Source organism: Carassius carassius, chromosome 10 (assembly GCF_963082965.1).
Source record: "Carassius carassius chromosome 10, fCarCar2.1, whole genome shotgun sequence".
Classification (NCBI taxonomy): domain Eukaryota; kingdom Metazoa; phylum Chordata; class Actinopteri; order Cypriniformes; family Cyprinidae; genus Carassius; species Carassius carassius.
The window spans coordinates 25,014,453-25,029,078 of NC_081764.1; the positions used below are offsets into that span (position 1 = coordinate 25,014,453).

The 14,626-nt window shown below is 34.3% G+C and overlaps 1 protein-coding gene, 1 long non-coding RNA gene and 1 pseudogene across 2 annotated transcripts; 2 read left to right on the forward strand and 1 right to left on the reverse strand.

Moving 5' to 3' along the window:
* LOC132152320 (obscurin-like protein 1) overlaps positions 1-8,894 on the forward strand; it is a 43,847-nt pseudogene extending 34,953 nt beyond the window's left edge.
* Positions 627-4,905, forward strand: LOC132151342 (uncharacterized). Its single transcript, XM_059559439.1, has 10 exons — positions 627-681; positions 799-879; positions 956-1,067; positions 1,184-1,297; positions 1,428-1,511; positions 1,819-1,905; positions 2,273-2,508; positions 2,717-2,876; positions 4,548-4,654; positions 4,819-4,905. The coding sequence occupies exons 1-10, from the start codon at positions 652-654 to the stop codon at positions 4,867-4,869; spliced, it is 1,062 nt and encodes a 353-aa protein (XP_059415422.1). The 5' UTR covers positions 627-651; the 3' UTR covers positions 4,870-4,905.
* A 3,279-nt stretch (positions 8,895-12,173) lies between the features above and the next one.
* On the reverse strand, positions 12,174-14,262 carry LOC132152009 (uncharacterized). Its single transcript, XR_009436461.1, has 4 exons — positions 13,928-14,262; positions 13,747-13,813; positions 13,312-13,461; positions 12,174-12,795 (listed from the first exon to the last, which is right to left on the reverse strand). It is a non-coding gene; the product is annotated as an uncharacterized LOC132152009 (long non-coding RNA).
* Positions 14,263-14,626: the final 364 nt, after the last annotated feature.

The window sequence follows — 14,626 nt, forward strand, 5'->3', positions numbered from 1 at the left end:
CTGGCAAAGTTGTTCTCCGGGGAATCCTGCCAGAAACCCTATACAGTCATTTCATGGCCTTTAGTGTGGCTTTGTGTATACTAGTGTCTCCACATTTAACACAAACCCACAATGTGTATGCCCATGAACTCCTCACATATTTTGTAGAACAAGGCCGGCACATATATGGGAAAGAATTCCTAGTGTACAATGTGCACTCACTGCTTCACCTCACTGCTGATGCCACCACATATGGATCATTAGACAAATGTAGTGCCTTTGCGTTTGAGAGCTACATGCACCAGCTGAAGAAGATGGTTAGATCAGGAAACCATGTTCTAGTCCAAGCAGCAAAACGGCTCCAAGAACGTTCACAGATTCCTATACAAACAAGTGAAGAGAAACCAATACAATTGAAACATCCTAATAATGTTTACATTGTTAGCCCAACATCCTGCTGTGAAGTTCTGGAGAGGACCAACTCCGGAAAGCTCTTATGTAGAGTATTCTCGCACTTAACGTCGTACCTTTACCAGCCATGTGACTCGATGTTCTATGGAGCCTATGTATGTGGTCCATCTAAGATGGAGATACTGGACAAGGCAAACTTGCAAGGAAGGGCAATGATCCTTGAGGATGGGCATGGCCGCAAAGTTGTCTTTTCTCTCCTTCATGACCTTGATTAATGAAATATGGAAATATGTACATAGTTAGTATTATTTTTTTTCTGTCATTGCTTTAATGTCTTAACTTAGATTTCATATACTGAATATTGACTGTCTTTTCTAAGGAGTGTCTGTTCTTCTGTTTGTAATGTAGGTTGGATTTTACATAGTTATTTTTGAACAAGAAAATGCAATTGCTGTGGCGCCTGCATTATGGGTAGAGGAGGTGAATGGGGTAAGGGTACATGCGCACACACACACACACACACACACGTAATACCGGAAATAACATATTCCCTGAAATGTTTTAGGTTCTGATTTGCTACTGGCCCCGTAGAAACGCTGCTGCCATGGCAAAGGCCTCCCAAAGGCCAGATAAGGAGCTCTGGAAGCGGCACAAAATAAGAATACTCTCCGAGACTGGTGAGAAAACTGAATAAATATATAGTCATATGAAAGTACACTGCCTTTACACAGTAAAATGATTACAAAAACTAAAAAGACAACTCAAATTTACTCTGTCCTTAGACAACTATAAGACAGCCAGAGAACGAGCCAAAAAAGCTGTAGAAAGTTCAAACGTGGACACAGAAGAAGAGGTGCTAAAAGAGCGGAAAAAAAAGTACCATCAAAATACTGGACCGAGAGTGAAGGTAAACATATGCAATTGCTTTTTGTCATGCATTAGTCCACTGTTTATGTATAAAAATCATGCCATGATTACAGAGAAAACTACTCTATAAAACTAAACTATATATAAACTGTTTCATCCTGAATGAATAGGAGAATGTGAGATTCCTACCAAAAAAAGGAGAAAAATGTCAACATCCTCTCAGAAGCCATCAAGCCTCCCAAAGCCTCCAAGTTGTAAGTAACAGATTTAACTTTTGGTGTAATTTCTTGTGTTGTGTTGATTTGATGGTGGTGTGTCAGCGTCAATTAGTGAACAGGCAAAATAAGTGCATTGCCAGCTGACGGGAAGAAGCTATTTTGTGTGAAATACAGTACAAACAAATTTCTAATGGAAATCCTATTTTAAAAATGTTTTGAATTTGGTTGGAGTGTCTTATATTGTGTGAGTTGCAGGTTGGTATTTTTTGTCATGGCATTTTGTGTAAAAGTACTCAACTCCCCTGAACTGAGTTTATCGCATGCTTTCAATGTCTGTTTTTAGACAAACCACCTACTGACATCACAGCTCACTCACCTGAGGAAGATGAGCCATCCCTTCCAAATCTTTCAGCTAATAATACTTTTCATGGTATGCATTTTTAATGTTGATATTCTATTCATTTGTTAAGATAAATGGTTTTTTTTTTAATCTTCAGTAAATTAAGATTATGGCTGCATTTTCTAATCTCAATCTCTGTTACCTTAAATTATACATTCATCTCTGTAAAGCTGCTTTTAAACAATCTGCATCGTTAAAAGTGCTATATAAATGAAGATGACTTGACTTACTATCCAAATTAGACCAGCTATTGCATCTGGCAATACAGTCATGCCAATGTCTATATTTTATTTCTTGAAGTACCACACATATGCCTGAATACTAAGCAAATAACTAAATGTCAAGATGAACCCCCCCTACCATCATCATCATCATCTCACCCATCTAAATTTTTCAGATTTCCAGCATCTCATCGAACAATCTGAGCAGCGGATGCTCCTCGCAATTGAGAGAATGTCAACAGATATTTCCAATTCTATTGAGCGTCTGATCCAGGCTATTCAACAGAATCGTCCTGGTCCGGCAACCATCACAACACCACCACAGGAGACCATTGAGAGGCCCTGCAAAACATTGCAGGAGCTGCAAGCTTTCCTATTAAAACTTGAGGGCCCAGAAGGGAAAAAAAGGATGGTATGTTGATATAGCACAGGGGTCAGTAACCTTTTTGTCACAAAAGTGACATTTTTAAGTTCAAAATGTAGATCTGTGTGCATGTAGGCTAAATTATCAGAATTAAATACATACACCTCTCGCATTTGCTTGTGTGTCAGCAGTTACCCTGCTCCATGTGGCATTGCAATACTAACAATTGCTTTATTTATCTTTATATGTTGCATAGATACAGTTTTTGAGCCTGATGGGAGGTAGCAACATTGGAGACGCTGTGAGGAGAATCCTTCGGAAAATAGCCACCAATGAGGCCTGGTCAAATTACAGCCTGAAAGGCCGAAAAGGAAAACTGACCTTCATTGGGACAGCCCTCCACCATATTGTTTTAAGTATGCTTTTCAAAACTTCTCTCTTCTTTTCACTTCATCATGCAACTTTTTAAAGAGCAAATGATAAACAGAAAAATGTCTGTACTGTCCCTGTACCTTCGAATAATTTGTTTTCTCGTTTTTGACTTCTAAACGAAAAAAAAAACAAGTAAAAAAAAAAAAAAAATCATTTTATTCAGCAAGGATGCATTAAATTGGCCAGAAAAGAGAGTTAAGATTTACATTTCAAATAAATGCTGCTTTTTTTTCTTTCATTTATCAAATAACCCTGAAAAACACAAAAATGTGAAGAAGCACAACTGTTTTCATCACTAATAATCATAAATGTTTCATATGGTTTTAGTTTTACTTATTCACTTATTCATATTGCTCATAAAGTGTACTTTTGGATGTCAAAACTTTATTAAAATAAACTAAACAAATAAATGTAAATGTAAATATGAGAATTAAAAAAATAAAATAACAGATGCATTGTGATATAGGTGACAAAATATTGTGAGAAAATATGAATATGAAGTTATTTAATGAACTTCCTCACTTAACCAGTTATCTGTGCTTCCTCAGCAATGAAGTTCCACATTTCCGAACACGAAAATGCATGCAGCAAATAAGCCGTTCACAATATTTTCTTCAGTTAACTCCAAATTTCTCCCACATATTGGACTTGATTTTTGATGACGTATTGTCGACAACTTTACAAACTCCTCCACTAGCTATTCTTTTCTTAAACTCCTCAGAATCCATCTCGACGACTGCAAGCAGATCGCGCGCGCGGTTATGATGAATTTTTAAAAGTGGAAGTATAGTTAACGTTATAGATTCCTGGGAGGGCGTGGCGCGTGGACACAAATAAACTGATATGGATTTTAAATTGTTTTATTAAAAATTATTTTATCAACTTGAAATACAGGCATATTTTTATAGATGTGTTCCTAAAAATATGCATTACGTTTGCATGTGATTGTTTTAAACTCATATGATTGGTTATTGCAACATGAGCTCATCAGATTCGTGTCTGATTGTTTATAATGCTCAACGCTTAAATAAAAATTCATATTTTGCATGTCATAACTGCCTACTGTAATATGGCGTAACACTTTTAATTTATTTTCACATTTTATGTCAATAGTGATAATCGTCATATATTTATTTAGATTATTTTAACCCCCTTGTAGAATATGCATTTGTATCCATTTTGGAGGGAGCAGGGCAATTGCGTCATCAGCAATATTATTTCCACATCGCGCCGTTCCCCGGTGCTGTCCGAGGCGATGGTGCTGAATCGGTTGATCAGTTCTTATTATAGAATCAATTATTCTCTCGTGCAGGGCTGCTTCACTGCGTTATGTGAAAAAGCGGTGTTCTTTATAAAAGTACTACAGAAATAGTTGAAATCGCATCTATTAGGACTAATGGGATATTATAACAAATATAAAATAAAAATATAAAATAATCCAAACTATAAAAATACCTATAATAGCCTAGTCTACATATTTAAAAATGTATAACAATAACGTCATAATAATGGTCCATTTTAAATGTTTAAGTGTCTCTTTTTTCAATTTTTGTTCGGTGGAGCTGTGACTATTGTTCTTGTAAAAACTTTTCAGCATAGTTTTGAGCCCTGAGACTTTTCACATTTATTTTGTTACATTTTTTTTTCTCTTCTAGGTGCTTGTGCCAAACAATTTCCGAAACGCACAGAAAAGGAAATTGATACATGTATAGGGGAAACCCTCAAACATGCACCTCACCGTGCCAAGTTGGTCGCAACACCTGTAAGTTGTTTTATTCAATGAGAGCTCTCTCTCTCTCTATTCTCTAGAATAACATAACTGTTTTGATTTATTTACTTAGTACCGGTACTTATAAACAAAGTGGAGTTAAAAGTAATTAAAAAGTCGTTGAAGTGATTGGTAAATATAATGTTAAATTTTTTCAGGCAGCGGAAGAAGAACTTCGGGCACCTCCTGAGGATGGAGACAGTGACTGATACACACACACACACACACACACACACACACACACACACACACACACACACACACACACACACACACACAGTATATATTTAATATAAATTATTGTTTTTGTTATTTGTTGTTTACCATTTACGCAACATAAAATGAATATATGTGTTCTTGTTGTTATTACTGTTTCCTAATATTTATGTGTGTGTATAATATATATATATATATATAATTTATGTAATATATAATTTATTTATAATCTGTTTTTGTTCACACAAAATAAATGACTGATTTTATCTTTGAATGTGTTAAACGTGCATGCTTATTCCTATTTAAAGTTCTGAAAGAACAAGTGTTTTTTGCAGTAAAATTCTAGTTTGGTTCCCTACAGGTCCTTGAGACCAGTGGGGACGTTCTGAAAACGTTCACATAACGTCCTGAATGTTCTGTGAAGGTCCTCAAAATAACGTCCCCCGACCCTTTAAAGAACTCCACATCATGACCGTCTACGAACGTTCCCGGAACGTTACTAGGCGACGTCCTTGACACCAGTGGGGACGTTCTGAGAACGTTCTGGGAACATCACATTTGCAAATATAACATGGTCCCCTAAACGTTCCGATAACGTCCTGAATGTTCTGTGAAGGTCCGCAAAATAACGTCCCCCGACCCTTTAAAGAACTCCACATCATGACCGTCTCCAAACGTTCCCGGAACGTTACTAGGCGACGTCCTTGACACCAGTGGGGACGTTCTGAGAACGTCCTGGGAACGTAGCATTTCTAGCTGGGTTAGGCCTTATCCTTTTCTGACAGTTCCTGTCCAGTTTTCTGACAGAAATCCTAAAAAACTTATTTGTGCTGCAAATAAAAATATCAAACTAATTTGATACTGACCTATGAAATCCTGTGACATGATTTTTATTTGAATTTACATTATCTCATGGATGTAACAGTAAATCTGTTCAGCTCACAGATGAAGACTAAGCTTTAATGCAAGCAGAACTTTCACAAATGCTTATAGGTCAATAAAATCATTACAAAACACTTATAAATCATTTAAGGATTTGATAACACTGTAAAATTATGTCTAATTTGTTAACATTAGTAAATGCATTGGTAACACTTTATAATAACTGCACTCATTAGTAAATAGTCAGTTTATGCTTTATAAAGCCTTGTCTTAACATTAATAGTCAATACTAAGCAGTTTATAAATACAGCTATAAATAGCTTGTTCTTGGTTTATAAGCACATTTATTACAAAGGAAAGTAAAGGGTCAGTTATCTTCCTAAGAAAAATTAAAATAAACAAACAACAACACAGATTGATACAGAACTCAGAAATATTTATTTCAATATTCAATAAAAGTACACTGTACACTTGAATTATATATATATATATATATATATATATATATATATATATATATATATATATATATATATATATATATATATATATACACTTGATAAAAAAAAGAAATATAAACGTATGCAATTATATATATATATATATATATATATATATATATATATATATATATATATATATATATATATATATATATATAGTAGGAGACATTTTGGGGATGGTAAAGTTTTTGTCCACTTGGTGGTGCTGTGGTTATGTTTAATTAGAGCACCTAAGCAAGAACTGTGTGTGTTGCAGTGTTGGTAACTGGGAAGCACAGTTTTTGAGCGCATGGCAGATTAGCCCCGTAAGGTGGATTCTAGTTTTATGCGGTCCATAAGGTATGGCTTTGTGTGTACATGTGAATAAGGAGAGGCCACAAGAAGTTTGAGATCATGTTTAATGGAGCTCAAAAAAATAAATAAAAAACATTTGTTATGCATCTACATCTGTCTACATGGACTATGTTTGTACGTGTTCTACACTCGCTTAATCCTATTATCAACAGCAACGGCATTGGAAAGATATATATATATATATATATATATATATATATATATATATATATATATATATATATATATATATATATATATATATATATATATATATATGAAATATAAACATGCGCAATTATACAAAAATCACTTTTTAAAAGCTACAACAAACAAATTGTTTGGACTATACAACAAGCATTTTCGGGGATTTGTGATATCACAAATATTGACGAATGGGATGTGAATTGGTTGAGCTGCACTAGAGAAGGCAACGAGTGTGATATATACGTAGTTGACCATAAAGACTGGAAGAGAAAAAAATAACTCCTTATATTCAGGTGTGCAGAATTATTAGGTACTTTTTCCTTTACTGATAAAATGAGCCAAAAAAAGACATTTCACTTAAACTGAGAAAACCAAAATTATTCGATCCTCATGAGAAATATTCAAAATTAGATCACTACAGTAATTGCAAAGTAAAGACATGACCACTGGACAGCAAAATGCTTACTGGGTCAGAAGGGTCAGAAAAAAAAACACCATCCCAGTTGCTCAAAAAAAACAAAAAAACATGCGCCATTCTCCCATCCGCGCTCGCGACCGCTTGCACCTCATGTTTGCGGATGAATTCATTATTGATGGATGGACATCTATGCCCGGGTAAAGGACATCAGCAATCCGGCACAGAGAAAAGAAAAATAAAGAAAGTAAAAAAAAAAAAAAAAAAAAACAGGCGTAAAGTTGGCTTGACATTGGACATTCGAGCGTCTCAAATTTAGGGACCGTCTCTAAAGTTACATGTGAAATTGTTATACACTTTTCTAATGTCAGTAGCATTTGAAGAGAATGACTTACAGTCATAAAAACAACTGTAATTGTTAATCTAGGTGACAGCTATAATGCACAATTAATTTATTATTTATTATTAAACAAACTGTAAGTCATATGTAAATTATGCTACTTTTTCACATGGGCTCAAACGCAAATTTGAAGCTCAATAGCATTTGAGGAGAAAGACTTGCAGTAATAAAACAATTGTAATGTGTTCATTTAGGTGTCAGCTACGATGCACACCTTATACATTTTTTATATATATTAAAATAAAGATTTACTAAAGTTATATATATTGTTCTGTGTATGTGATTTCAAAGTCTAGATGGGTCGGATTAACCCTTTAACTGCCGTATCCCTTAAAACTTGATTGCCAGAGGGTTACTGTAAATGCTTATGCCCGCTGGGCACAGTTTTCCCGATGCCACCGGGGTGGCGTTTGCACTGACGGCTTGAGCCCGCCATCGCTGCTTGCAGCTATATTTTGTTTTTGTTTTTGTTTTTATTAAATAAGATTCACTGAACTCTCACTACTTGAAGCAATGAAAATTTTCATACACAAGAGGCTGATGGACATCGAGACATTTGAGAGAGAGACAGCGTCCTTTGAGGTGGAATGTTCTCATGCTGATGTGGAGGGTGTGTGGTAAAAAGAGGGCCTGTGTCTCAAACCCAATAACAACTGCCATGTTAGTTCTAATGGATGAGAACATGGTCTTAGCCTCTCCAACCTCACGTTAGAGGATAATGTTAGCATTGTCTTCTCTGCAGAAGGTCTGAGAACTACTGCCAGACTGGTAGTCAAAGGTGGGTATATATAACTAATACTAACAAAACTAAAACTAGGTCTCATAGTATACTTCCAAGTTTAGGGCATCTTAATATATTATTTTTTCAAATAGTTAGCAAAAATAACAAACATTGTACATGAAATTCTTAGAAACACCAGTAACGATCATTAAGAAGCGATCCGATGTCAGGGTTGAGAAGTAATCTGCATTTTGGAGTGTGAGTTTACTAGGCCAAATGTGAAAGTCAGATAGCTAAATGTACTCCTAAAAAATGCACATGCACAGTGCCTTCCTAAATATGTTTTCATTATTTCTCACTGAGCTGTTTTCTTTTGATGGATCGATTGGCAGAATGGGTTGGAGCTGAAATCCAGTAAGACTTTGAGTATTTATTCCATTTGATGTAAATGCTGTCTACAGATCTTGGAATGCAGCATCAGTGACTCAGGCCTTTATACTTGTGACATAGGTCATAGGACAAATATGAGCGTCACAGCAAATGGTCTGTATATTTAGGACCATGTGATATTTTAGTTTTTCTTTTTTAATAAATGTGCAAAAATGTCAACAATTCTGTGTTTTTCTGTCAATATGGGGTGCTGTGTGTACATTAATGAGGAAAAAAAAAGAACTTAAATGATTTTAGCAAATGGCTGCAATATAACAAAGAGTGAAACATTTATTTGAATACTTTCCATACCCACTGTATATATATATATATATATATATATATATATATATATATATATATATATATATATGAAGAGTTCAAATGCAAAAGCCTCTAAGTGCCATCTGAAATTTTCATCTAAAATTAGGATTTTTATCAAGCTCCTATACTTAGGTTGAGTGATTTTACTTTAATTGCGATGTGCAGGTCCTTTTCCAGGCTATTAAAGTGAAATAACTGAACATAAATATAGGAGCCTGATAAAAATCCTAATTTTAGATGAAAATTTGAGATGGCACTCTACACACACACACACACACACACACACACACACACACACACATATATATATATATATATATATATATCGATGTGTGAAAAAATTAATGATTTCCACCTGATGATTGTCAGTATGGAATATCCAACTAAGTTGGAACAGAATTTCTAAGTTGGAAGTGTCATTGCAAGTGTCATATATATAGTTATATATATAGATATAGATATTATATATATATAATTTTTATTTTGCAGTAAAACCATTTATTAATGTAATAAAACTCACTCAATGTTGATAAAGAAGAGAAAGTTGAATGTTATGTGGACTGATTTTTTTAATAGTATTTATAATCTTTAATATTTTACAGAATAGACTGACAGAATGTTCTATTATATAGATGAAAAATATAATTGCAAGTGTAAATTTGTTAAATTCAAAATCAACAGTACTATGAAAGCTAATGTCATATGAAACCATTTTCAGGTTACTAATGTTTCTTTTAGCTGTAAACATGATGTCCTGTAAAAAAGTAACAAATAAAGTAAAATAAAAGTCAGAAGATGCCCATCTGTCAAAAAAATTTCAATTGTGTGTTGTTTGCGTTTTGCACTGACGGCTTGAGCCCGCCATCGCTGCTTGCAGCTATATTTTGTTTTTGTTTTTATTAAATAAGATTCACTGAACTCTCACTACTTGAAGCAATGAAAATTTTCATACACAAGAGGCTGATGGACATCGAGACATTTGAGAGAGAGACAGCGTCCTTTGAGGTGGAATGTTCTCATGCTGATGTGGAGGGTGTGTGGTAAAAAGAGGGCCTGTGTCTCAAACCCAATAACAACTGCCATGTTAGTTCTAATGGATGAGAACATGGTCTTAGCCTCTCCAACCTCACGTTAGAGGATAATGTTAGCATTGTCTTCTCTGCAGAAGGTCTGAGAAGTACTGCCAGACTGGTAGTCAAAGGTGGGTATATATAACTAATACTAACAAAACTAAAACTAGGTCTCATAGTATACTTCCAAGTTTAGGGCATCTTAATATATTATTTTTTCAAATAGTTAGCAAAAATAACAAACATTGTACATGAAATTCTTAGAAACACCAGTAACGATCATTAAGAAGCGATCCGATGTCAGGGTTGAGAAGTAATCTGCATTTTGGAGTGTGAGTTTACTAGGCCAAATGTGAAAGTCAGATAGCTAAATGTACTCCTAAAAAATGCACATGCACAGTGCCTTCCTAAATATGTTTTCATTATTTCTCACTGAGCTGTTTTCTTTTGATGGATCGATTGGCAGAATGGGTTGGAGCTGAAATCCAGTAAGACTTTGAGTATTTATTCCATTTGATGTAAATGCTGTCTACAGATCTTGGAATGCAGCATCAGTGACTCAGGCCTTTATACTTGTGACATAGGTCATAGGACAAATATGAGCGTCACAGCAAATGGTCTGTATATTTAGGACCATGTGATATTTTAGTTTTTCTTTTTTAATAAATGTGCAAAAATGTCAACAATTCTGTGTTTTTCTGTCAATATGGGGTGCTGTGTGTACATTAATGAGGAAAAAAAAAGAACTTAAATGATTTTAGCAAATGGCTGCAATATAACAAAGAGTGAAACATTTATTTGAATACTTTCCATACCCACTGTATATATATATATATATATATATATATATATGAAGAGTTCAAATGCAAAAGCCTCTAAGTGCCATCTGAAATTTTCATCTAAAATTAGGATTTTTATCAAGCTCCTATACTTAGGTTGAGTGATTTTACTTTAATTGCGATGTGCAGGTCCTTTTCCAGGCTATTAAAGTGAAATAACTGAACATAAATATAGGAGCCTGATAAAAATCCTAATTTTAGATGAAAATTTGAGATGGCACTCTACACACACACACACACACACACACACACACACACACACACACATATATATATATATATATATATATATATCGATGTGTGAAAAAATTAATGATTTCCACCTGATGATTGTCAGTATGGAATATCCAACTAAGTTGGAACAGAATTTCTAAGTTGGAAGTGTCATTGCAAGTGTCATATATATAGTTATATATAAAGATATAGATATTATATATATATAATTTTTATTTTGCAGTAAAACCATTTATTAATGTAATAAAACTCACTCAATGTTGATAAAGAAGAGAAAGTTGAATGTTATGTGGACTGATTTTTTTAATAGTATTTATAATCTTTAATATTTTACAGAATAGACTGACAGAATGTTCTATTATATAGATGAAAAATATAATTGCAAGTGTAAATTTGTTAAATTCAAAATCAACAGTACTATGAAAGCTAATGTCATATGAAACCATTTTCAGGTTACTAATGTTTCTTTTAGCTGTAAACATGATGTCCTGTAAAAAAGTAACAAATAAAGTAAAATAAAAGTCAGAAGATGCCCATCTGTCAAAAAATGTCAATTGTGTGTTTTTAATCAGTTTTATTTTGAATTCTGCTGAAATAAGAATTTATTAGAAAGGAAAAAAGTATCTCACAAGAATCAGAAATATATTTTGTAAATATATATGTTACCCTTACCTGCTGTATTTTTATTTTTTTTTACAAAAATGACAGCAAAAAAATCTAGAATAAAACTGATTGTATTGACAGTGTTGGAACACCAGTGCATAATGTGTTTCTAAACTTTGATAAAGCTTAATTATTTGCTTACACTCTATATATTTAAAACACTGACAAATCAGCATTTTACACTGCAGGCAAGTTTGTGTATTTTCTAAGAATTCTCAAACGAAAACAATGTTTTCATGAAATGCAGAAAACAATATTAATGTATTTTTCTTCATGAACAGGCCTCATTGATTCTCTTAAATTGATTCTCAGTTCAAAATTAAGTCCAAATCAATGCATCACATGTAGCAAACTATTGTACTTAAAAAAAACTAAATGACAATGCATTAAAAAAACATACATTCGGGTACAATTACTGATCCAAAGTTAACTGAATCCAGTATTGAAAACTTATTTAATGTCCATCACCAAGCTATCAACCAATTATGATCAACACCATTGACATAAATTACATTTATTTATTTTTTTAAATATAGTCTATTTTGTTCTCATATTACTGTTATTATAGGTGTCATCAAGGAAACCTCTGGGTATAATTTCCAGAGATTTTCCAGCTCTGAAGAAATTCATTACCATATCCTGTTCAAAGTCCATATTTTTTTTCTTCTTCACTTGTTGAGCTAGGCTTAGTCAGTGAGGCTGGGGATGAAGACCCACTCTGATAGACTCTCAGGAGGACCTTGTGTTTAGTAGCCATCTCTGCACATCTTCGCTGATGCTCCTCCAGGAATTCCTTGAGCTGTGTGGTAGTGAAAGTCAAGGCCTGTCGACGCAGCTTCTTTAGATATAGAGTCATGAAGCCATGAATGATTGAGGCATCCTTAATGGTGGGTCAACACCTGAGGAAAAGGTCCAGAAAATCAGTCATGTTATTGGAATATCTACTACATTTACTCTTTTTGTTCTGTCTTCAGGATTTTTTTCTGAAAATGATTCCGTGGCTATAATAAGATTTGAGTTTGGGGAACACACATCTACAGCCAAGCTGATGGTAGAAAGTGAGAATTGTATGGCTTGAACTGCTGGTTTTTGATGCACACGTGATCCTAGATGATTGTTACACTTTCTTAAATGGTAGAGTCACAGAGGGGTATCCATTGCTGCACCTAAAGTCTGGCAGAGTTTAGCAACATCACACACCGTTTAGAGTAATCTGGAAGACCTTGACTAATGGTTTAGGTGTGTTTGAATAGGGTTGGAATTAAACTCTAAACAAAGTCAACCTCCAAGAGCTACCCCTGATTAAAATGTGAAGTGCTGTGGAGGCTCCAGAAAGGGTTTGAAAACCCCTGTATTTAAGGAATAAGCGTTAACATAAGTTGCAACTGCCTCCAGGTTGTTTAATCAATACTCACCATGGATCGCTATTTAATATCTTCTTAAAAAATGTGGAGGCACTTTGGGACACCTTTGGGTAGAGCTTAGTTGAATCAAACTTTGTGGCATGGATTTTGGTCTCTGTCAGTTTTGGGTATTTGTCTCAGAAAGGAAGTCTAAGGCTGAGTCTACAGTAAACAAAGGAACGTAAAATTAGACTCCAATTAATGAATACTGTTCTTTTAAAGGAAAATATTTTTGCCTTTTGAAAGGTTAAATAATTCTCAAGCAGGAATGCTTACATTGCTGTTTAATAATCTAAAATTAAAACATTTTTTAATGTATTTATACCAAGGTGAACAGTGTTTATATTTCTATTGCATGTTACCACTTCTGTCAAAAATACACCACAATAAAATTTTGGTTGCATCAAGTTTCATGCCAACTTCAAGTCCTTTATAGACTGGACTTACATAATAAAGGAATGAACTCAATGCCAGCTGAGGGGTCCTACTAGATCACCTTTCAACAATTCTGGAGCTTGAAGAAGGCAGGAAACAGGTCATTAATGTCAACAATGTAGGAATAGATATTTTAAATCATTATGTACATTATGAGAACCGTTACAGGATAAGAATTTTATGTTGCACATACTCATGTACTCCAGAGTCCCGAGTTCTCTGCTGTATGGTTGGAGTCAGAGAGGATTAAAAATTTAAGCACTACCAAAATCTATGACATTAATTGAGGTTGAGGTTGAGGTTGGTGACCATGAAGTTGTCTGGATTAATGTCCAGATGAAGAATCCGGCAGCTGTGGAGATATTCTAACCGCTGAAGAATCTGGACAAATAAAACCCACTACATCATCTTCAGAGTAACAAAATCTGGAAGAGAAAACAAGAGTCATCTGAGAACACTGAATTAAGTGTTCTAAAAAGTGTTCTAAAAAACTGAACAATCTATAAAAACTTGACCATACTAGACTATATCACCTGTCAACGAGACTATACAGGATCTCTTTGCATATGCAGTACTCTGTTATGAGTACAAGGTAGGGAGGTGTGGTATAGGCTTCATGTAGGGCCATGATTCTTACACAATGGAGGGATTTGAGGATCTCATACTCTTTCATGACTGCTTGCTTGGCCTGCTGCTCATAGGAAATGATCTTTTCTATAAACATCTTGACTGCTGAGTTTTCTCTGCAATCCCTTATAACTCCAAAATGACCCCTGTCAAAATCCGGATGATTTGTGTGAAAATACTTGCAGAATAGATTTGTGAACTGTATAATTAGAATTAGAAAAAAAAAAATAGGAATCCATTTTATTTTCTCACTTTTTTCGTTCAT